A 26,050-nucleotide genomic window follows, 5' to 3' on the forward strand; every position below is an offset into this window, starting at 1 on the left:
TCTCCCTCCCCAGAGAGCACAGATTCTCTCTCCACACTCCAGGGTTGCTGCCAGGAGGTGGGGGAAGGGTGGCATTGGTAATTCAGTATGTCTCTCTTGCCCTTTTCAATACCTCTTTCCACAACATGAAGTTAAAACCAGGTCCTGTGATTACTCACCTGAGTTTTGGTTCCTGCCACGGTGCTTTCCTATGTGTAGACAGTTGTTAAAATTTGGTGTTCCAGTGTCGGGGAGGATGGGGAAATGAATGATGTAGGCTTCTGTTTTGCCATGTTTCTCCTCCCCTTTTTCTCAACTTTTGAAGGTATATTTGTAAAAAGAATGGATTAAACCATATAAAGTTGCCAATATTCTACTGTTTTTGGTCTACAAAAGGGTAATTTCGTACAGTTTGTAAGACACAATGAATCTTTGTGAGTCTCTCTTCAAAAGGTTTAGCCTGTTAACTTCCTTACCCTTTGTTCTCCAACTTAACTTTCTTGTTTCTCCTTGCCAATAGTTACTATAAACAGCTTACCCCCTTCCCGTCAGTTCTAATCAATAACTCACATCTGTTCCCTTGGTTACCTGTACCCATTTTTCCCTTGAAACTGCACGTCTCACAAGCTCCACCACTGTACCTCACATCCCCCTCCCTTCCATATTTAGAAAAATATTTACAAGTAGCCAATTGGATCAGCTCAGATTTTGCGGTCCAACCCCAGCCCATGGGGGAAGAACACAGAAATAGGGATCACGTTAAGGGTATAAAAAACTCCCGGTCCCCTTTGTTCAGTGTGCACTTGCAATCTTGATTGACGTGAGTGGCACCCTTTTGCAAAAGTAAATTGCCTTGATGAGGAAACTAAATTTATATTCGAGTGCTGTTTCTTTTGAGGCATCGGAAATTCATTTATAACAATTTGGTGGCTCGCATGGGGAGCCCATGCTTCTCTGGGGAGGGATTTCCGGTCCTTTCCCGTGAGAAGGCGCGCCCCGCCACCTCATTGCAGTGGCTTCAGGTTGAGGAATCGAGACCCACCCAGTGTGATGAATAAACCCGGCCTCTCAGCAACCCGGGAAAGGAACAAGCCGGCAGCTTGGGAAAACGGGGCTCACATACTGCAGCGACCAGGTAAACTCTGTGCACAAACCAAGGTAAGAAAAGTCACAGGGGCGACAAAGTATTTCCTTGGAAGTTGAAAGTGTGTGAATGGTAACAATTACTACTGCTGTGCGGAGTGAGTAAGTCCAATCTGCGGTTCCACGGTCACCTCATATGGCTTAGGGTGGCCCTTTGGGGGTCCCGTCAGGGGTTTATACTGGCCCACCATCCATGCTAAGAGGGACTTGAAATATTCCTGCAAGGGAAGCATCCATAGTGGACGAAGCTAAAGAAGGGTACAAGGAACCTTCAGCAGGTGGGGCTAAAGGATAGGCAAGAGATTCGTCATACAAGGGAATTGAGCCTTAATAAGCTGCCAGGGAAGGATAGGCAAGAGATTCCTCATACAAGGGAATTGAGCGTTAATAAGCCTCCAGGGAAGGATAGGCAAGAAATTTCTATTATGAGAAATTGAGCCTAACTAGGACCCAACATGGGAAATACCCCAAGTATTATGAGAAGTGAAAAGGATAAAGATAGCAATAAATATATTCCCCCAGATAGTCCCCTAGGTCTCATGTTAAAATATTGGAAAGGTATTGAGAGAACTAAACATAAGAAAAAGCAACAAATGATAAAATATTGCTGTTTTGTTTGGACCCAGAGTTCACTCCTCAAGCCCTCAATCTTCTGGCCACTTTGGGTCAAATGAGGATGTAATGTATCAACTCCTAATTCAACATGTAAATGATAAAAGTTCAGTGTTCTCAAGAGAAACTGGACTTTGTTAGAGACAGGGACCTGTTCTCCTCTATCCTTAAAAACAACTAGGGAAAAGCCTGATCTAGCATCTGACAATGAAGACTCAAAAAAGCTGGTTTCCATGGCTAAGGACTCCAGTGCATGGGATCCCCTAGACCACCTTCCCCAACTCATTGCCCCCAATCCTTCCTCTCAGGCAGCTGCTGCTGCCCTGGATCCTGCCCCAGATCCTTCTTCTCCTTACGTTATTCCTCCTCCTTATAATGCTGATTCTTGGGAATCATCACGCCACAAACCTGTTCCCTCTCAGCCTAAGTGCCCCTCCCTGAAGGAACTCCAACATGAAGTAGAACAATGTAAAAGAGATATCGAAAATTTCTCATTTCCCTCCACATCTGTGGAGTCAGCTCTGACTCTCTTCCGCTTGAGAGAGGTACCACAAGGAGGAGGTGCTATTGGCTTTGTAAGTGCTCCCTTAACTAGTTCACAAGTCTGGAATTTAAAGAAGGAACTTAAGCCATTATTAGATGACCCTTATGGGTTAGCAGATCAAGTTGATCAATCCCTGGGACCTCAGTTATACACCTGGGTTGAGTTAATGTCCATTTTAGGCATTCTCTTCTCGGGGGAAGAAAGAGGGATGATCAGTAGGGCTGCTATGGTAATTTGGGAGCGTGAACACCCTCCCAGTCAAGACGTTCCTACCGCAGATCAAAAGCTTCCTGGCCAAGACCCCTGGTAGGACAATAATAACCCAGCTCACCGGGAAAATATACACGACCTAAGGGAGATGATAATAAAGAGAACTAGGGAATCAGTACCCTGAACCCACAACCTCTCTAAAGCACTTGATATACAACAGGAAAAAGATGAGGGGGCTATGAAATTTCTAAACAGATTGAAGGACCAAACAAGACAATATTCAGGCCTAAACTTAGAAGACCCCCTTGGACAAGGAATGTTAAAACTCCACTTTGTCACTAAGAGTTGGCCAGATATTTCAAAGAAGATACAAAAATTAGAAAATTGGGAAGACCGACCTCTGAGTGAACTTCTCAGAGAAGATCAATAAGTATATGTTAGAAGAGATGAAGAGAAACAAAAACAAAGGGCAAAACTTGGTGGAACCAAATCCACATACTTCTAAACAAAGCTTCCAGGGGGCCGGAAACTATACAGGGTCCAGACCCCCGTTGAAAAGACCCCAGCCTCCATCTAGAGGACCCAGACCCTCGTCTACCAGACTCTCTAAAGAGTATGGGGGAACAACGTTGCAAAGTCCTGGAGCTGGGAGAGAAGAAGGACAAGAGAGGTGTTACAGATGTGGAAAGGCAGGCCACTTCAAAAGAGAATGTCCCAAATTACAAAGGGAGAGACAAGCCCTTTCCCTCATTACCTCTGAGGAGGAGTAGGGGGCTCAGGGGCTCTGTCTCTTTTACTTCAAGTCCCACCAGAAGCCCTTGATACATTTAGAAGTGGGACCCAATCATGAGCTTATCACCTTTCTAGTCGATTCAGGGGCCGCTCGCTCCTCTGTTTCCCTCTATCTGACATTGCCTGCTCTTCAGAAGACCTTTGAGTCTCTGGGATAAAAGTGGAAGGGTTTAAAGCAAAAGTCTTAGAAAGTACAGAAGTTAAATTCTAAGATTGATTGACTCATATCCAATTTTTATTGATCCCTGAGGCAGGAACTAACTTATTAGGAAGAGAATTAATGTTGAAGTTAGGCATAGTCTTATAAGTTAGTCCAAAAGGATTCCTTGCCTCATTAAATTTACTCACCACCACAGATGAGAAATGTATTCACTCGATGTGAAGGAAACCAAGGAAAACTTCAGATTCCCACAATCCACATCAAGCTAAAAACCCCGGAGGAAGTGGTGAGGAGGAAGTAATTCTCTATCCCTTTAGAAGGACAGATAGGGTTAAAGCCCATAATTGAAAGTGTCATGAAAGATGGGCTTCTTGAGCCTTGTATGTCTCTTTATAACACCCCAATACTGCCCGTCAAGAAATCAGATGGGTCATACCGGTTAGTACAAAATCTTAGAGCTATCAACCAAATAGTACCAACTATTCACTCTGTTGTCCCTAACCCTTACACTATTCTCAGTAAAATTCCATATAATCATCAATGGTTTACTGTAACAGACTCAAAGGATGCTTTCTGGGCATGTCCCCTAGCTGAAGATAGCTGAGGCACATTCACTTTTAAGTGGGAAGACACCCAGTCAGGGTAAAAACAACAGTATCGGTGGAGAGTTTTGTCCCAAGGGTTTGCAGACTTACCCAACCTCTTTAGTCAGATTTTAGAACAAGTGCTAGGAAAGGTTTCTGTTCCAAAGCACACATGCATGCTCCAATATGTTGATGAGATCCTCATATCAGGAGAGGATGTGGAAAAAGTAACCAGTTTTTCCATACATATCCTTGATCATCTACATTCTGAGGGGTTAGAAGTCTCAAAGAAAAAGCTTCAGTATGCAGAACCTGAGGTCAAATATTTAGGCCATTTTGTAAGTGCAGGCAAGTGGAGAATAGGGCCAGAGCAAGTTGAAGGCATCGTGTATTTACCCTTGCCTCAAACTAAGCATGAGCTCAGAAAATTTCTAGGATTAGTTGGATACTGCCGCTTATGGATTGACTCATATGCCTTACACAGTAAGCTGCTAACCAGAAAAACCTGAGCATCTCCTGTGGACTTCTGAGGAACTCAACCAAATTGAGGAATTAAAAGAAAGACTTATGACTGCCCTAGTTTTAGCTTCGCCTTCTCTAGAAAAGCCCTTTCACCTTTTTGTCAATGTAAATAATGGAGTGGCTATAGGAGTGCTTACCCAGGAGCACGGTGGCTGCCGGCAGCCTGTAGCCTTCTTATCAAAGGTTTTAGACCCAGTCACTTGTGGATGGCCTCAATGCATCCAATCTGTTGCTGCTATGGCAATATTAGTTGAAGAAAGCAGAAAGTTAACTTTTGGGGGAAAGTTGACTGCAAGCACACCCCACAAAGTTAGAGTAATACTAAATCAAAAAGCTGGGAGGTGGCTTACTGACTCCAGAATCCTGAAATATGAAGGTATTTTGCTAGAAAAAGATGATTTAACCTTAACTACTGACAATTCACTCAACCCAGCAGGTTTCTTAACAGGAGATCCAACTCTAAACAGGGAGCACCTATGTCTCAATTTAATTGACTACCAAAGGTCAGACCAGACCTAGGGGATACCACCTTCAAAACAAGATGACACTTATTCATAGATGGTTCCTCCTGGGTGATTGAGGGAAAAAGACACAATGGGTATTCAGTAATTGATGGGGAAACTCTTGAAGAAATAGAGTCAGGCAAATTGCCTAATAATTGGTCTGCCCAAACTTGTGAGTTGTTTGCACTCATCCAAGCTTTAAAGTAATTGCAGCAAGGAACCATCCATATTGATTCTAAATATGCCTTTGGGGTGGCCCATACATTTGGAAAAATTTGGACTAAACAAGGTCTTATTAATAGCAAAAGCCAAGACCTTGTTCACAAGGAGTTAATCACCCAAGTATTAGATAATCTTCAGTTTCCTGAAGAAATAGCTATTGTTCATGTTTCCAGACAACAGAAAAGCCTTTCTTTTGAAAGCCAGGGAAACAACTTAGCAGATCAGATAGCCAAGAAGGCTGCTGTTTCATCTGGAACACCTGTCTTTCACTTAACCCTTTGTCTTCCTCTACTGCAGTCCCTGTCTTCTCAGCCGTGGAAAAAGAAAAATTAATAAAAATAGGGGCCAAAGAAAACTCAGAAGGAAAATGGGTATTAACAGACCAAAGGGAAATGCTATCCAAACCTCTCCTGAGAGAAATCCTGTCTCACTTGCATCAAGGGACCCACTGGGGACCCAATGCCATGTGTGACGTAGTTCTCAGAGTTCATGGGTGTATAGGAATTTATACCTTGGCCAAACAAGTCACGGACAGTTGCTTAATATGTAAAAAAAAAACCAACAGACAAGTTATAAAGAAATCTCCCTTGGTGGGGAGGAATCCAGGGCTAAGACCATTCCAAAGTATTCAGAGTGACTACACTGAAATGCCCCCAGTTGCTCATCTAAAGTATTTGTTATTAATAGTAGATCACCTCACTCACTGGATTGAAGCTATTCCCTTTTCAAATGCAACGACCAATAATGTAGTAAAAGCACTAATTGAAAATATAGTGCCTAGATTGGGACTAACAGAGAACATTGACTCAGACAATGGAACCCATTTCACAGCACACATCATTAAAAAGTTGTCCCAAGACCTAGACATTAAATGGGAATATCATACACCTTGGCATCCATCTTCATCAGGGAGAGTAGAAAGGATGAATCAAACTTTAAAAAATCACTTAACCAAATTAGTTCTAGAGACTCAGTTACCACGGACCAAATGTCTTCCTATTTATTGCCCTGTTAAGAATCCAAACTGCACCTCAGAAGGATATAGGCCTTTCTCCTTATGAAATGCCCTATGGATTGCCCTATTTACACTCCACTACCTATATCCCTACATTTGAGACAAAAGATCAATTCCTCAGGAATTACATATTTGGTCTCTCCTTTACCTTCTCTTCTCTTAAAGCCAAAGGTCTCATGGTACAGGCACCACTCCTAGAGTTCCTGGTCCATTACCATCAGCCCAGGGATCATATCCTCATCAAAAGCTGGAAAGAATGAAAACTTGAACCAGCCTGGGAAGGACCCTATCTAGTGCTCCTGACCACTGAACTGCAGTCTGGACAGCAGAGAAAGGATGGACCCATCACACTCGAGTCAAGAAAGCACCGTCCACCCCGAAGTCATGGGCCATTATTCCAGGGGAAAACCCCCTCAAACTAAAGCTAAGAAAAATTTAACTCTCTTCCATTCTTCTTTTCACCTTCCAATGCTGACCACCTGTTATTAATTAACTAAATCAAACACACCCCAAGTTGTTACATTTGACGCTTGTCTAGTCATACCCTGTAGAGATCTCCAAAGTCAGAGGCAACTCTCAGCCTCAGAAAAGTATCTCTGCCCCTTTAAAGTGAAAGGCGCCCCCTACCAAGATTCTTGTTCCTTAACAAATATAGGAAAACGAGTCTGTCATAGCTGGAATGATGTCCTGTGGACAACCAAATATCAAGGCTGGACCTCATCAGCGAGTGGTTATATATCCTTAAAACCATATATTCGTTTCACTAAGGAGAGCACCTCCCCCAATTGCCAGTATAACCAATGTAATCCTATATAAATTTCTATTCTCATGCCCACCTCTACTGATCCTAAACCTACTTTAAGTCGCTTCTATAACATAGGAGCCAACTTGGCTGCACAGACCTCATAGGGTCTTTTGAAATGTGTTTTATTAATCCTTCATTCTCTTCACCCCCTTCCTTCTCTTCTCCTTCTGAGCTTTCTTCTAATCAGACTGCCATCTCTTCTATACCTAATGATAATACTAAAGTAGATATTGTAGCAGTAGATGATCTAAGGCAAACTTTAGCAATTGAAACAGGATATCAAGATGTAAACGCCTGGTTGGAATGGATCAAATATTCTGTCTCACATTAAATAAAAGCAATTGTTATGCTTGTGCACATGGCTGGCCAGAGGCCCAGATCATCCCCTTTCCACTCAGATGGTCTCCCAGTCAACTGGGCATGGGCTGCATGGTAGCTGTTTTCTAAGATTCCATGGCTTGGGGCAACAAATTGTGGCAAGCTCTCTCTCTGCTATATCCCAAAGTCCAACACCCTGCGGGTCAGCCCCCAAGGGCCATTCAGCTTTGGTCTTCTGCTCATTTCACCTTGTGTCTCTCATGACAGGGGGAGAACTTAGTGTTCCTTGGCAGCTTAGCAGGATGCAGTGAGCTTAAGCCTTTCCAGGAGCTTACCCATCAGTCTCCCCTTAGTCATCCTCAAGCAGATGTATGGTGGTGTTATGGTGGACCCTTACTGGACACTCTGCCAGGTAACTGGAGCGGTACTTGTGCTCTTGTCCAATTGGCTATCCCTTTCACCCTGGCAGTTCATCAACCAGAAAAAGAAAAAACACAACGCCGCAAAATAAAAGAAGCCCCTTATGGGTCTTTTGACTCTGAAGTTTATTTAGATGCAATTGGAGTCCCACAGGGGGTACCTGATAGATTCAAAGCCTGAGATCAAATAGCTGCAGGATTTGAATCATTATTTCCATGGGTAACTATTAATAAAAATGTAGATTGGATAAATTATATCTACTATAATCAGCAATGATTTATTAATTACACTAGAAATGCTGTCAAAGGAATAGTTGAGCAATTAGGACCTACTAGCCAAATGGCTTGGGAAAACAGAATGGCCCTAGACATGATGTTAGCTGAAAAAGGTGGAGCTTGTATTATGATCAAAACCCAATGTTGTACCTTTATCCCAAACAATACTGCCCCGACAGAAGCATAACAAAGGCCTTACAGAGACTGACTGCTTTGTCCAATGAACTAGCTAAAAATTCTGGAATTGATAGCCCTCTTTCAGGATGGCTACAAAGATGATTTGGTAAATGGAAAGGAGTCATGGCCCCAATCTTCACTTCTCTTGCAGTCATGATAGGTGTGCTTATTCTTGTTGGGCGTTGCATCATACCATGCATCCGTGGGCTAGTACAAAGGCTTATAAAGACAACACTCACTAAAACCTCCTTTAGTTCTCCTCCACCCTATTCAGATAAGCTTTTCCTTTTAGAAGACCAAGTTGAACAGCAAAGCCAGAACATGTTAAAAAGGTCTGAAGAGAAGAGATTATAAAAATTTAAAAGGGAGGAATTGTAAGATACAATGAATCTTTCTGAGTTTCTTTTCAAAAGGTTTAGCCTGTTAACTTCCTTACCCTTTGTTCTCCAACTTAACTTTCTTGTTTCTCCTTGCCAACAGTTACTGTAAACAGCCTACCCCCTTCCCGTCAGTTCTAATCAATAACTCACATCTGTTCCCTTGGTTACCTGTACCCATCGTTCCCTTGAAACTGCACGTCTCACAAGCTCCACCACTGTACCTCACGTCCCCCTCCTTTCCATATTTAGAAAAATATTTACAAGTAGCCAATCAGATGAGCTCAGATTTTGCAGTCTGACCCCAGCCCATGGGGGAAGGACACAGAGATAGGGATCGCATTAAGGATATAAAAACCCCCAGTGTCCTTTGTTCAGTGTGCACTTGTGACCTTGATTGACACAAGTGGCACCCTTTTGCAAAAGAAAATTGCCTTGATGAGGAAACTAAATTTATATTCGAGTGCTGTTTCTTTTGCGGCATCGGAAATTCATTTATAAGAAGTTCAACTTAATATTTTTGTGGTGGAAAAACATTTATCTGAAATGTACAATTAATTTTAATTTGATTTTGATTTTCCTTTTATTAAGTTGGCTAAATATATACTTAAAATATATATTATGGATTGCATAAACCTATTTTTGTACAATTTTTATCATGTTCCTTCAATCTGTTCATTCTACTAAATATATATTCTTCTATGCATACTTATGATATAAACAGTGATGCTTAAAATGATTCTCACTTGGGAGGAGCCAAGATGGCCGAATAGGAACAGCTCCGGTCTACAGCTCCCAGTGTGAGCGACGCAGAAGACGGGTGATTTCTGCATTTCCATCTGAGGTACCGGGTTCATCTCACTAGGGAGTGCCAGACAGTGGGCGCAGGTCAGTGGGTGCGCGCACCATGCGCGAGCCGAAGCAGGGCGAGGCATTGCCTCACTCGGGAAGCACAAGGGGTCGGGGAGTTCCCTTTCCTAGTCAAAGAAAGGGGTGACAGACAGCACCTGGAAAATGGGTCACTCCCACCCGAATACTGCGCTTTTCCGACGGGCTTAAAAAACGGTGCACCAGGAGATTATATCCCGCACATGGCTTGGAGGGTCCTACACCCACGGAGTCTCACTGATTGCTAGCACAGCAGTCTGAGATCAAACTGCAAGGCGGCAGCGAGGCTGGGGGAGGGGCGCCCGCCATTGCCCAGGCTTGCTTAGGTAAACAAAGCAGCCGGGAAGCTCGAACTGGGTGGAGCCCACCACGGCTCAAGAAGGCCTGCCTGCCTCTGTAGGCTCCACCTCTGGGGGCAGGGCACAGACAAACAAAAAGACAGCAGTAACCTCTGCAGACTTAAATGTCCCTGTGTGACAGCTTTGAAGAGAGCAGTGGTTCTCCCAGCACGCAGCTGGAGATCTGAGAACGGGCAGACTGCCTCCTCAAGTGGGTCCCTGACCCCTGACCCCCAAGCAGCCTAACTGGGAGGCACCCCCCAGCAGGGGCAGACTGACACCTCACACGGCCGGGTACTCCAACAGACCTGCAGCTGAGGGTCCTGTCTGTTAGAAGGAAAACTAACAAAACAGAAAGGACATCCACACCAAAAACCCATCTGTACATCACCATCATCAAACAAAGCAGAAAAATTGGAAACTCTAAAAAGCAGAGTGCCTCTCCTCCTCCAAAGGAATGCAGTTCCTCACCAGCAACGGAACAAAGCTGGATGGAGAATGACTTTGACGAGCTGAGAGAAGAAGGCTTCAGACAATCAAATTACTCCGAGCTACGGGAGAACATTCAAACCAAAGGCAAACAAGTTGAAAACTTTGAAAAAAATTTAGAAGAATGTATAACTAGAATAACCAATACAGAGAAGTGCTTAAAGGAGCTGATGGAGCTGAAAACCAAGGCTCGAGAACTACGTGAAGAATGCAGAAGCCTCAGGAGCCGATGCAATCAACTGGAAGAAAGGGTATCAGTGATGGAACATGAAATGAATGAAATGAAGTGAGAAGGGAAGTTTAGAGAAAAAAGAATAAAAAGAAACGAGCAAAGCCTCCAAGAAATATGGGACTATGTGAAAAGACCAAATCTACGTCTGACTGGTGTACCTGAAAGTGACGGGGAGAATGGAACCAAGTTGGAAAACACCCTGCAGGATATTATCCAGGAGAACTTCCCCAACCTAGCAAGGCAGGACAACATTCAGATTCAGGAAATATACAGAACGCCACAAAGATACTCCTCGAGAAGAGCAACTCCAAGACACATAATTGTCAGATTCACCAAAGTTGAAATGAAGGAAAAAATGTTAAGGGCAGCCAGAGAGAAAGGTCAGGTTACCCTCAAAGGGAAGCCCATCAGACTAACAGCGGATCTCTCGGTAGAAACTCTACAAGCCAGAAGAGAGTGTGGGCCAATATTCAACATTCTTAAAGAAAAGAATTTTCAACCCAGAATTTCATATCCAGCCAAACTAAGCTTCATAAGTGAAGGAGAAATAAAATACTTTACAGACAAGCAAATGCTGAGAAATTTTATCACCACCAGGCCTGCCCTAAAAGAGCTCCTGAAGGAAGAGCTAAACATGGAAAGGAACAACCGGTACCAGCTGCTGCACAATCATGCCAAAATGTAAAGACCATCGAGACTAGGAAGAAACTGCATCAACTAACGAGCAAAATAACCAGCCAACATCATAATGACAGGAACAAATTCACACATAACAATATTAACTTTAAATGTAAATGGACTAAATGCTCCAATTAAAAGACACACACAGACTGGCAAATTGGATCAAGAGTCAAGACCCATCAGTGTGCTGTATTCAGGAAACCCATCTCACGTGCAGAGACACACATAGGCTCAAAATAAAAGGATAGAGGAAGATCTACCAAGCAAATGGAAAACAAAAAAAGGCAGGGATTGCAATCCTAGTCTCTGATAAAACAGACTTTAAAACAACAAAGATCAAAAGAGACAAAGAAGGCCATTACATAATGGTAAAGGGATCAATTCAACAAGAAGAGCTAACTATCCTAAATATATATGCACCCAATACAGGAGCACCAAGATTCATAAAGCAAATCCTGAGTGACCTACAAAGAGACTTAGACTCCCACACATTAATAATGGGAGACTTTAACACCCCACTGTCAACATTAGACAGATCAACGAGACAGAAAGTCAACAAGGATACCCAGGAGTTGAACTCAGCTCTGCACTAAGCGGACCTAATAGACATCTACAGAACTCTCCACCCCAAATCAACAGAATATACATTTTTTTCAGCACCACACCACACCTATTCCGAAATTGACCACATACTTGGAAGTAAAGCTCTCTTCAGCAAATGTAAAAGAACAGAAATTATAACTAACTATCTCTCAGAATACAGTGCAATGAAACTAGAACTCAGGATTAAGAACCTCACTCAAAACCACTCAACTACATGGAAACTGAACAACCTGCTCCTGAATGACTACTGGGTACATAACGAAATGAAGGCAGAAATAAAGATGTTCTTTGAAACCAATGAGAACAAAGACACAATGTACCAGAATCTCTGGGACACATTCAAAGCAGTGTGTAGAGGGAAATTTATAGCACTAAATGCCCACAAGAGAAAGCAGGAAAGATCCAAAATTGACACCCTAACATCACAATTAAAATAACTAAAAAAGCAAGAGCAAACACATTCAAAAGCTAGCAGAAGGCAAGAAATAACTAAAATCAGAGCAGAACTGAAGGAAATAGAGACACAAAAAACCCTTCAAAAAATTAATGAATCCAGGAGCTGGTTTTTTGGAAGGATCAAAAAAATTGATAAACCACTAGCAAGACTAATAAAGAAAAAAAGAGAGAAGAATCAAATAGACACAATAAAAAATGATAAAGGGGATATCACCACCGATCCCACAGAAATACAAACTACCATCAGAGAATACTACAAACACCTCTACGCAAATAAACTAGAAAATCTAGAAGAAATGGATAAATTCTTGGACACATACACTCTCCCAAGACTAAACCAGGAAGAAGTTGAATCTCTGAATAGACCAATAACAGGATCTGAAATTGTGGCAATAATCAATAGCTTATCAACCAAAAAGAGTCCAGGACCAGATGGATTCAAAGCCGAATTCTACCAGAGATACAAGGAGGAACTGGTACCATTCCTTCTGAAACTACTCCAATCAATAGAAAAAGAGGGAATCCTCCCTAACTCATTTTATGAGGCCAGCATCATCCTGATACCAAAGCCGGGCAGAGACACAACCAAAAAAGAGAATTTTAGACCAATATCCTTGATGAACATTGATGCAAAAATCCTCAATAAAATACTGGCAAACCGAATCCAGCAGCACATCAAAAAGCTTATCCACCATGATCAAGTGGGCTTCATCCCTGGGATGCAAGGCTGGTTCAATATATGCAAATCAATAAATGTAATCCAGCATATAAACAGAACCAAAGAAAAAAACCACATGATTATCTCAATAGATGCAGAAAAAGCCTTTGACAAAATTCAAAAACCCTTCATGCTAAAAACTCTCAATAAATTAGGTATTGATGGGACATATTTCAAAATAATAAGAGCTATCTATGACAAACCCACAGCCAATATCATACTGAATGGGCAAAAACTGGAAGCATTCCCTTTGAAAACTGGCATAAGACAGGGATTCTGTCACCACTCCTGTTCAACATAGTGTTGGAAATCCTGGCCATGGCAATTAGGCAGGAGAAGGAAATAAAGGGTATTCAATTAGGAAAAGAGGAAGTCAAATTGTCCCTGTTTGCAGACGACATGATTGTTTATCTAGAAAACCCCATTGTCTCAGCCCAAAATCTCCTTAAGCTGATAAGCAACTTCAGCAAAGTCTCAGGATACAAAATCAATGTACAAAAATCACAAGCATTCTTATACACCAATAACAGACAAACAGAGAACCAAATCATGAGTGAACTCCCATTCACAATTGCTTCAAAGAGAATAAAATACCTAGGAATCCAACTTAGAAGGGATGTGAAGGACCTCTTCAAGGAGAACTACAAACCACTGCTCAATGAAATAAAAGAGGATACAAACAAATGGAAGAACATTCCATGCTCATGGGTAGGAAGAATCAATATCATGAAAATGGCCATACTGCCCAAGGTAATTTATAGATTCAATGCCATCCCCATCAAGCTACCAATGACTTTCTTCACAGAATTGGAAAAAACTACTTTAAAGTTCATATGGAACCAGAAAAGAGCCCGCATCGCCAAGTCAATCCTAAGCCAAAAGAACAAAGCTGGAGGCATCATACTACCTGACTTCATACTATACTACAAGGCTACAGTAACCAAAACAGCATGGTACTGGTACCAAAACAGAGATATATATCAATGGAACAGAACAGAACCCTCCCTCAGAAATAACGCCACATATCTACAACTATCTGATCTTTGACAAACCTGAGAAAAACAAGCAATGGTGAAAGGATTCCCTATTTAATAAATGGTGCTGGGAAAACTGGCTAGCCATATGTAGAAAGCTGAAACTGGATCCCTTCCTTACACCTTATACAAAAATCAATTCAAGATGGATTAAAGACTTAAACTTTAGACCTAAAACCATAAAAACCCTAGAAGAAAACCTAGGCATTACCATTGAGGACATAGGCATGGGCAAGGACTTCATGTCTAAAACACCAAAAGCAATGGCAACAGAAGCCAAAATTGACAAACGGGATCTAATTAAAGTAAACAGCTTCTGCACAGCAAAAAAAAAAAAAAAAACTACCATCAGAGTGAACAGGCAACCTATAAAATGGGAGAAAATTTTTGCAACCTACTCATCTGACAAAGGGCTAATATCCAGAATCTACAATGAACTCAAACAAATTTACAAGAAAAAAACAAACAACCCCATCAAAAAGTGGGTGAAGGACATGAACAGACACTTCTCAAAAGAAGACATTTATGCAGCCAAAAAACACATGAAAAAATGCTCACCATCACTGGCCATCAGAGAAATGCAAATCAAAACCACAATGAGATACCATCTAACACCAATTAGAATGGCAATCATTAAAAAGTCAGGAAACAACAGGTGCTGGAGAGGATGTGGAGAAATAGGAACACTTTTACACTGTTGGTGGGACTGTAAACTAGTTCAACCATTGTGGAAGTCAGTGTGGCGATTCCTCAGTGATCTAGAACTAGAAATACCATTTGACCCAGCCATCCCATTACTGGGTATATACCCAAAGGACTATAAATCATGCTGCTATAAAGACACATGCACACGTATGTTTATTGCGGCATTATTCACAATAGCAAAGACTTGGAACCAACCCAAATGTCCAACAATGATAGACTGGATTAAGAAAATGTGGCACATATACACCATGGAATACTATGCAGCCATAAAAAATGATGAGTTCATGTCCTTTGTAGGGACATGGATGAAATTGGAAATCATCATTCTCAGTAAACTATTGCAAGAACAAAAAACCAAACACCGCATATTCTCACTCATAGGTGGGAATTGAACAATGAGAACACATGGACACAGGAAGGGGAACATCACACTCTGCGGACTGTTGTGGGGTGGGGGTAGGGGTGGGATAGCATTGGGAGATATACCTAATGCTAGATGATGAGTTAGTGGGTGCAGCGCACCAGCATGGCACATGTATGCACAGGTACCAGCATGGCACATTGTGCACAGGTACCCTAAAACTTAAAGTATAATAATAAATAAATAAATAAATAAATAAAAAATGATTCTCACTAAATGTAAATAATGGTTATTTTAAGAGTAGTTAGAATTTGTGGTGGGTTTTTATTTCTTTTTTTGTAATTTTGTATTGCTTTAATTTTTCAAAACAAAGATGTATAATTTATAGAACAATAGCAAAGTCGTTACTCCAAGATCAATAAAGGAAGAGACCACTAACAGGAAAAACAACGGAAAAGCAAGTGTGGAATATATGGGACCAAAGAATTTTCTAGCCTGTCTCCTGTATCTGCAGCTGGCTTCTTTCAAACTGTGTGAGTGCCTTTATGATGCAAATAAAAGGATTAATTCCCCTGATGTTTTGCTACTGAGCCAAACCTTTACATGTTCAAGAATATGGTCACTATATTGCTGACTATGTCCACTGAAGTTGGAAATAAAATGCGCAAGTATAATTTTTCAAGATGTGGTTTGCCAACTAGCAGCACTGGCATCACCTGGGTATTTGTTAGATATGCAGAATCTTACCTTACCTGACATACTCAATCAGAATTTGCATGTGACAAGATCCCCTGAATGATCTGTATAAACATTTAAGCTTGAAAAGCACTGCTTTAAAAGATCTAATGGCTCAATTTTCCAATAAGGATATTGAACAGCGGCTTACATAAAGCTACAGAGATTAATCCTATAGTGGGTTTGCAGAAAGGAGAAAAAAAGATTTTTTCCGTGCACATGAAATTATTCATTCCACAATTTAGCTGTGTTTTATAGGCTATGGGGTCCATCTTTGGTGTGGCTGGGCATCCACACATTTTTAAACATATTCAGAGTGATATCAGGGGATTTCCAGGAAAACAGACACAACGGTTGATGGTTAAAGAAGAAAAAGGAAAGCTTTCTTGTTTGCTGGCTTGTTTTGTTAGCGCAAGATATGAAGAATCAGGCTGAGGGCAGAGTTAATTAGCATTATCTAAAGTGAAAAAAAAAATAGGATTACCTGCAAGAGATCTCAGCACTTGTAATTCTTTTTCCAAATTGTCTAAGGTATGTTGATCAGTAGTGTCATCTAAGGAAAGCTCATTCTGGTCAGTAATATCAACATATTCAATTTCTGAAATTTCAGAAGCAGCTCTAGATGATGATTGAGCAGCTGCACTTCTTGATCGAGGATGAGAGGATGAAAGGCAACTGGAGCTTTCTTTAACAGAGTTGGAAAGTGGAAAATTTGCTGTTGAAGGTCTCTGTGATTTCTGACCTAAAATTAAAAGTAAAAAGTTTTTAAATCAACTTTTAAAAATTTGAATGAGTACTTAAAGATACAAAATACCAGGTCCCTGCACACAGAGAAGTTAAGTTCATGTAACAGAGTTTATGAAAAGTTAACTTTAACTATCACCCTTTCTAGCTAACCACATTTTCTTAATCTCTAATTACTTTTCCAATGTCATAAAGAACACTTCTGTGTATTTTTTTCCTAATTTTCCTACATTCAGAGGAAAACAAACTAATTTTAATATTCACAAAGGAAAATATCTATAAACTAAGTCAACTTTATAGAGAAACAACACACAATTTTATAACGTATTCCAAAGCCAAGCACCACGACATGTGTCTTAAATTCCAGGACAATACCAAACTTAATACCTTGTAAGAAGAAAACCCTTAGAAAAAGCATCGTGCCACTTCCTAGTGAACCAATTTTACTTGATGATATGTAATTTATTCTTACATTTAAAAATATGGCAACAAAAGAGACTAATTTACAAAATCTATATGAATATTTGGAAAAACACAGGCTTTAAAGAAATTGAGATCACGTCTCTAATTTTCCTAAGGATGAGCTCACTCTCTTCTGGAAAAGTTCCAGAAGCACCGATCTAAATTAGGTTATTACATTGTTCCTCTAGGACAGTCGCTACTTTGTCTTCACCTGTTTTGAAAGTTGACTTAGTTGGTTTCTTCAACATGTTTGCTCCTTTAACAGTAGGAAAAAAAAAATCTCTTCAAATCTTATACTAACACAACATAACTAATTTCTAATTTGGTATTTCTCACAAAATATTACTTAATAAGGCCAAGACAGTTTCCAAGGTACATATTTAAAAATTCATAGGGCAGGTAAATGCTTTAATGTAATAAATTATTGTTCTGATTTAGGTAAATATATTTATAGTAAACATAATTATATTATAAGATAACTTTGCACTCCCTTAACACAAACTGGCTTTGTAAAACTATTAGGTGGGTGAAATTGTCATTATCATAAAAACCCTAATTTGATGGAACCTATGCCATATAACATTGTTCTCACTCTAGTGACTCAACAAAAAATATAAAATTCAAAAAAGTGATTACAGGCGGTAATCATGTATTAAATATTTAATGACTATTGAGTTGTTTTTGGGGGGTTTTGGGAGTTTTTTTGGAGAAGGAGTCTTGCTCTGTCACTAGGCTGGAGTGCAGTGGCACGATCTCGGCTCACTGCAACCTTTGCCTCCCAGGTTCAAGCGATTCTCCTGCCTCAGGCTCCCAAGCTGGGATTACAGGCGCGTGCCACCACACCCAGCTAATTTTTGTATTTTTAGTAGAGATGGGGTTTCACCATGTTGGCCAGGATGGTCTTGATCTCCAGACTTCATGATCCGCCTGCCTCAGCCTACCAAAGTGGAGTTTGTCTTTTTTTAACTTAAAAAAAATCTACTTCGAATGTGTCTAATACCTCAAGAAGACTCTCAATACAGTATGTAATTATTTAAGCAATTAAAATTGGCCAAGGTAAGTCTCAACGGGTACCAACTTTAGTGAAAATTTCAGAAATCAATTTTTAAAATAATTTTAATTGAAATAAAATTATGAGTCAGTTAAAATAAGACTGATCTTTTGTGTCTATTTGTGCTCAGATAAAAATAACGGGCTAAAATATGCCTAAGTGTTAAAAACATATATCTATCTATATATATATAATTATCCCTGAGAATTATTTTTTATTTTTATGACTATAAGTTAGAAATGATTTCCTCTTTTATCTATAATATGTAAAGAACCATATTTATAGCAATCAAGAACCAAACTCTCCAAGTCTACATAAGGAAGCAATAGTACAGGCAATAACAGTAGCTGCACAAGTCAGAGAGTGTAACAATAATTCGCAATATAAATCAAAAGTTCTACTCTATGGGTAAACCACACTTTAGTATCTGTACTATGATATGTCTCAATCAAGGTAAAATTTAAAGGAATTCACAACTCTTACTTTAAAAAAACAAACCAAAGGAAAATGCTGTGAGTAAGGACTGGACTTCTGCCAATTCACAGAAATGAAGAAAGAAAAATTTAATATAATGTAGATGCCCTTCAGAAAATCTAGAAGAATACGAACACTAATAAGAACATTTGATTGCCACAGTATTTAAAGGTAATTGATCCCCATTGAGAAAAAGTACACAAAGGACAGGTCAGACTTATGCTTAGCACACAGCAAAGAAACAGACCATCTTTCTTACTGGAAATATGCTCAAAGTGTAATTTAAAGTAACTAAAACACAGAAAGAGACAGAAGAGGCCCCAGTTTGATTCTCGATTTTGTTTATTGTTCTTTTAAGCCAATATATCATTCTTTCTAATGTTTAATATATAAGGGTACTAATGTTATGGTTAAGTTTAAGATATAACACAACATTAACACTGGCACTAGTTAAAAATGCCATTATTGAGGGGATCATTCCATATTTTTTTTTAAAAAATCTCAATTTGTAGATTAAAAGCATAAGAAGTTACTTTTGGAGTAACATGCGCCATCACTGTCAATGTAATCATAAGAAATTATTGGTTAACACTGATCAGTTATATTCTAAATGTAACAAAATAAATTTTCCTTGGTGTTAACTGAAGAATATATGCTCTATGATTACTAATAAAACTAAGCCAACTATTGGGAAGATAAAATTCAATAGTGCCTTTAAATCATATTAATGGATACAATACTACTGGTAAGGATATAAAAAATAGGAATAATTCACTGAATGATAATTGTTATTGCTATTCTAAATATAACAATAGAATTAGATGAAATGTAACTATAGCAACATGATTTTAGGTAGCGTTTTAATAACAAATAACATTCTTATCAAAGGACCCAGTATTTTGATCTTAAATAAAGTTTGCAAAACACTGTTGTCTATTGACATTCATGTTTCACTGTATCAACTGCTGAGAATTTATACATAAAAAGAATTCTTAGAAATGTATTTTCTAAGAATTCTTAAATTTATATACAAATTTTATTTAGCAGCATGGTTAAGTGGAAAGAATACTAAACTAGGTAACTAAGAATGTTATTGTGTTATCTTATAGAATTAGAAATCAGCTTATGACCTGTGAAATACAAAATTCAGGAACTGGATAGTAGAATGTCTTAAATTCCTTCCAACTCTGAGAGCTTGTGAATTAATACTCAATCAAATTCAATTATAAAATTATGTATCACCCTCTAAAACTGCCAGGCACTGTGTCAGGATTGGGGTATTCAAAAGGGAATAAGACATCGCCTCTACCCTCAAGTTGCACTCCAAACTAACACACAGTTCTACTAGCCTACTCTACTAATTGGAAAACACTTACTGAGCACTTACAATAGGCCAGGCCCTGTTCCATTACTGAAGATACCCCAATGAACAGGACAGACTAGTCCTTGATTTCTTTCCAACCAAGGGTAAGAGAAAGCAGGAAAAAAGCTAATAAGATGATGTTAAATAGTGATAGCTTTTACAAGAAAAATAAAAGAAGGTAAATGTGATAGAGAACTCAAGAGACCAGCACTAGATAGGGTGGTGCCAGAAGGTCTCTCTATGGAGGTAGCATCTGGACTGAGGCTGAATAATGGAAAAGAATCAGTCATATGAAGAGTGTGAGAATGGAGAGGGAAATTTCAGAGCATCCTGGAGAAGAGGTAAGATCTAATTCTAAGGCTAAGAAGTGAGTAAGAGAGTGGCTTAAGAACAGAAAGAAAGCAAATATGGCTACAGTGTAGGAGAAGATGCAGTTAGGAGAGACGGGTAGCCAACCAAGGTGTTGCTGTGTGATACATGGTAAGGCATACTTTTTTCTACTTTCTATAGGGATCCATAGAATGCTTTAGACAATAGAATGGCATGATACAATATATGGTTTACATTTATGGAAAGTATGATTCACTTCCTATAAACTATAAATATCAATACTGTTATGAGTAAAAACAATTCACTCACTGACTATAAATAGTAGAATATAATGGAAATGAATTATAGCAACATGATTTTGGGAGAAGTAAAAGTGAAAATGGGAGACAAATGAGAGATGAAGACAAATGGCTTGGACTAATCTTGAATAGTGAAGGTAAAAGTGTTTAGTGTTGGGCTTGATTTTAGAGCTGAAATCAGCAGAATCTAAAGATAAATAGGATACACTGAGTGAGAGGCAAGATGACTCCCAAATTTCAGACTTAATCAATGTTTGGATAGAGTTGCCATTTCCAGAGGCAGGAAGATGGGCTAGGGGAGGATTAAGTTGTGGCAGGGATGAGAAGAATGAATAAACTTGCTGCTAAACACACATAGCTACGATGTTTTTACATTCATGACTTTTTAATTTTTATGGAAATGGGAATTCCTCTATATACTGGCATCAGTGCAGAATACAAGATTTCTATAACTTGTGACAGAGCCAGGCAATTTTTAGTTTATTTTAGACCATTGTCTCTGTTGAGAAAGCCATTTCCTACCTTCTCTAACTGATAAATATTATAACTTTTTAAAGACTCAACTGAATGTTACCTAGTCTCTAATATCTTGCCAATCTACACTTTTCAATAGCAAAGTCATTATGTTATCATCCCTATTTCTAAAAAAAAACCTTGCTTATATATCTAACTATTATAGCTGATAGGACATATTATCATTAATTACCTATTAAGGTCCAAAAGTAAATTACTCATAGGTCTTTTTATAAAACTTATATGTGGTATAATTTACATATTCACACACACATTTTATATATATCAAAAAATTTATAGCACTTTTCTCAAAATATGGTATTCAGACTGTTTATATTAGCATAACATGGAGTTGTTGTTGTTCAAAAAATAAATGCAATTTCTTAGGCATTACCTCAGCCTTAATTAATCAGAATCCCTAAGAGTCAGATCCAGAAATCTGCATTGCAAGAGGTTTCCCAGGCGATTATGCCCACAGCGACTTTTGAGAAAATTTTATACTGGACTCTAAGCTCTTAAGCAATAGAGATAAGAGTTTGTTTTGTATAAACAGTGTCTGGCAGTAGTGCTTGAACAAATGTTTTTTATAGCAAATTATTGATTTTGACTGATCTGTCCAAATTGATACTTAAAAGCATTTGACTACGGATTTGTAGATTTGTCTTTGTAATAAATTTCTCATAGCACGTATATGAATTTGTTTTCATCAATATACAGTGACTTAAAGCAGTTCTTTCTGATTGCCTCAGAGGGAAGCAACCAGAATTTTTAAAGTTGCTGTCGACTTTGATGTAAAAATAGGCATCTAAGTATAGAGCCAAAAAAATCATAAATACATTGTTTTCTCCCTAAAAATTTTATATCTGACAGATTCTCAACATAAATGCACATGGAAAGGATCTAAGATAGCCAGAGAGTTTTAATCATAGATTTTAGGGCAAGAGAGACATATATATCTTATATACAGAGGCAAATCATATGCAATTAAATTTCTGCCTTGAAGATAGCCTTTAAACCAAGGCAAATAGCCCCCTTTCTCAGGTATTCCTCCTAAACTGTGAGCTCAATAAGATCAGGGAATATTACTTACATATCTCTTTTACCCTCGGGGCCAATCCAAGTGCTAATATCCTCAAAATATATGCTGAATTACCTGAATTCATTAGTTATCTACTACAACTTCCTACTTTGGCATAGAGCAAACCCACTATAGCTGGTATAATGGGATAACAGTAATGTCCTAATAATAGTAGTGATTTTAATGATGTTATATGCTCTGTATACACTCATTAGGAAAGTATTAAAATAGACATTCAGTATGTCAAAAGAATTATTCTATGGAAAATCTTATAATTACTTTGTTTAGAGAATAGAGGTAATGAACTGAAATGAAGATTCCAGGGTCAATGCATACAGAATTATATTTAGAACTAAGCTTTCTCAATCCCAGCAAGAAACAGCATCTTAACCTAAGTCAATCATTTCACATATGGCTCTGTCTGATCATAATATATATCAAGTGAAAGAGTATGCAAAATCTGGTATAAACATACTGCTTCCTGAGTGAGTAATGAAACTATGTATTTTATAAGGATTGTTCAAAATATGCCATATCCTTAACTACATTTTGCAAATATTATTTCCTAATACATTGTTATAGAAAATAACTAAGATGATAATTCATGCCTTTGGAAAAATGAGCTCACTTGTTTTTATGCTTTGGTTTTGGAAGAAAAGTCGAGGACATTTAGTTAAAATGAATGAATTTAAATTACAGAACTTCAAAAACTAAATTGCAGGTGCCTACTAAACTGCTAAAAAAGCAAACTACTAAAGGAAGTAAGCTGCCAACATGGCACTGCTGCCTTTGAGTCAATGTTACCCATCTTTTGCTGTTTTCTACTTGATGATGGACTCTGAGCACCCTGCAGAACACCCAAGACAATTGCATTATCAGCATATTCACTTAAGCTATGGTCTGGAATCCATTCTCTGTCTTCTGAAATTGAAAAACAGTAAGATAATATAAAGTTTGAAAAGAAGAAAATCCATTTTATTAGTTTTATATTTATGTCTTACTGGACAATATTTAACTGAATAAAGAATATTTACAACAGTGATATATATTATGAAATACAAAATCTTATTACAAAATAAAAATCATTAAATTATTTTAATTTTAAAAATTTAAAAAGTATAACAATGCAACATAAAGTATAATTGTTTCTACATGAATAAACACATTTGAATACATAAGATGCCTAAGGATATAGATGACACCAAGATCTAGCTTTCAAAATGGAAACCAAAAAATCATGAAGAGAAGATGGCCGAATAGGAACAGCTCCAGTCTGCAGCTCCCAGTGATATCGATGTAGAAGGCAGATGATTTCTGCATTTCCAACTGAGGTACATCTCATTGGGACTGGTTCATCTCATTGGGACTGGTTGTACAGTGGGTGCAGCCCAAGGAGGGCAAGCCAAAGCAGGGTGTGGTGTCACCTTACCCAGGAAGGAAAGGAACTCCCTCTCCTAGCCAAGGGAAGCCATTAGGGACTGTACCTTGCACTCTGGCTCGGATATTGTGCTTTTCCCATGGTCTTCGCAACCCTCAGACCAGGAGATCCCCTCTGGTGCCTACACCACCAGGGACCTTGGTTTCCAGCACGAAACTGGGTGGCCACTTGAGCAGACACCGAGCTAGCCACAGGAGTTTATTTCTCATACCCAAGTGGCACCTGGAACATGAGTGAGACAGAAGCCAGGGGGGTGAAGCCAGGGAGCCAAGTGGTCTGGCTCATCGGTTCCCACCCTCATGGAGTCCAGCAAGCTAAGATCCACTGGCTGGAAAGTCTCACTGCCAGCACAGCAGTCTGAGCTCAACCTGGGATGCTCGAGCTTGGTGAGGGGAGAGGTGTCTGCCATTACTGAGGCTTGAGAGGGTGGTTTTATCCTCACAGTGTAAACAAAGCCGCTGGGAAGTTCAAACTGGGCAGAGCCCACTACAGCTCAGCAAAGCCACCATGGCCAGATTGACTTCTCAAGAGTCCCTCCCTGAAAAAAAGGCAGAAGCCCCAGCCACAGACTTATAGATAAAACCCCTCCTCCCCGGGACAGAGCACCTGGGGGAAGGGGCGGTTGTAGGTGCAGCTTCAGCAGACTTCAACATCCCTGCCTGGCAGCTCTGAAGAGAACAGCAGATCTCCCAGCACAGCGTCTGAGCTCTGATAAGGATCAGACTGCCTCCTCAAGTGTATCCTGACTGGGAGACAACTCCCAGCAGAGGCCGACAGACACCTATTACAGGAGAGCTCTGGCTGGCATCTGGTGGGTGCCTCACTGGGACAAAGCTTCCAGAGGAAGGAACAGGCAGCAATCTTTGCTGTTCTGCAGCCTCCGCTGGTGATACCCAGGCAAACAGGGTCTAGAGTGGACCTCCAGCAAACACCAGCAGACATGCAGCAGAGAAGCTGGACTGTTAGAAGGAAAACTAACAAACAGAAAGGAATAGTAACAACATCAACAAAAAGAACATCCACTCAGAGACCCCATCTGAAGGTCATCGACTTCAAAGACCAAAGGTAGATAAATTCATGAAGATGGGGAGAAACCAGTGCAGAAGGGCTGAAAATTCCAAAAACCTGAATGCCTCCTCTCCTCCAAAGGATCACAACTCCTCACCACCAAGGGAACAAAACTGGACGGAGAATGAGTTTGACGAATTGACAGAAGTAGGCTTCAGAAGGTGGGTAATAACAAACTCCTCTGAGCTAAAGGACCAAGTTCTAACCCAACGCAAGGAAGCTAAGAACCTTGAGAAAAGGTTAGTCAAATTGCTAACTGGAATAAATAGTTTAGAGAAGAACATAAATGACCTGCTGGAGCAGAAAAACACAGCACAAGAACTTCATGAAGCATACACAAGTGTCAATAGCTGAATAGATCAAGCGGAAGAAAGTATATCAGAGATTAAAGATCAACTCAATGAAATAAAGCGGAAAGACAAGGTTAGAGAAAAAAGAGTGAAAGAAACGAACAAAGCCTCCAAGAAATATGGGACTATGTGAAAAGACCAAATCTACGTTTTATTGGTATACCTCAAAGTGACGGGGAGAATGGAAACAAGTTGGGAAACACTCTTCAGGATATTATCCAAGAGAACTTCCCCAACCTACCAAGACAGGCCAATATTCAAATTCAGGAAACACAGAGAACACCAAAAAGATATTCCTTTAGAAGAGCAACCCCATGACACATAATCATCAGATTCACCAAGGTTTAAATGAAGGAAAAAATGTTAAGGGCAGCCAGAGAAAAAGGTTGGGTTACCGACAAAGGGAGGCCCATCAGACTAACAGCAGATCTCTCAGCAGATACCCTACAAGCAGAAGAGAGTGGGGATCAATATTCACATACTTAAAGAAAAGAATTTTCAACCCAGAATTTTACATCCAGCCAAACTAAGCTTCATAAGCAAAAGAGAAATAAAATCATTTACAGACAAGCAAATGCCGAGAGATCTTGTCACCACCAGGCCTGCCTTACAAGAGCTTCTGAAGGAAGCACTAAACATGGAAAGGAACAAATGGTACCAGACACTGCAAAAACCTACCAAATTGTAAAGACCATTGACACTATGAAGAAACTGCATCCACTAACGGGCAAAATAAACAGCTAGCATCATAATGGCAGGATCACATTCACACATAACAATATTAACCTTAAATGTAAATGGGCTAAATGCCCCAATTAAAAGACACAGACTCACAAATTGGATAAAGATTCAAGACCCATCAGTGTGCTGTATTCAGGAGACCCATCTCACGTGCAAAGACACACATAGGCTCAAAATAAAAGAAAGCAGGAAATTTTACCAACCAAATGGAAAGCAGAAAAAAAGCAGGGGTTGCAATCCT

The 26,050-nt window shown here is 39.5% G+C and overlaps 1 protein-coding gene across 15 annotated transcripts in view; it reads right to left on the reverse strand.

Moving 5' to 3' along the window:
- Positions 1-26,050, reverse strand: part of ZBBX (zinc finger B-box domain containing) — a 140,327-nt gene that overhangs the window by 27,088 nt on the left and 87,189 nt on the right. For 8 of the 15 annotated variants that reach the window (XM_057301954.2, XM_055110647.2, XM_055110648.2 and 5 more), the window contains one exon: positions 16,383-16,640. In XM_057301954.2, the coding sequence (XP_057157937.1) occupies positions 16,383-16,640 (258 nt within the window). Of the gene's footprint in view, positions 1-16,382; positions 16,641-23,016; positions 23,134-26,050 lie in introns of all 15 variants that reach the window. The other 7 variants (XM_055110640.3, XM_055110643.2, XM_055110649.2 and 4 more) reach the window with 1 other exon arrangement.

The sequence above is a fragment of the Pan paniscus genome, chromosome 2 (genome assembly GCF_029289425.2).
Source record: "Pan paniscus chromosome 2, NHGRI_mPanPan1-v2.0_pri, whole genome shotgun sequence".
Lineage (NCBI taxonomy): Eukaryota > Metazoa > Chordata > Mammalia > Primates > Hominidae > Pan > Pan paniscus.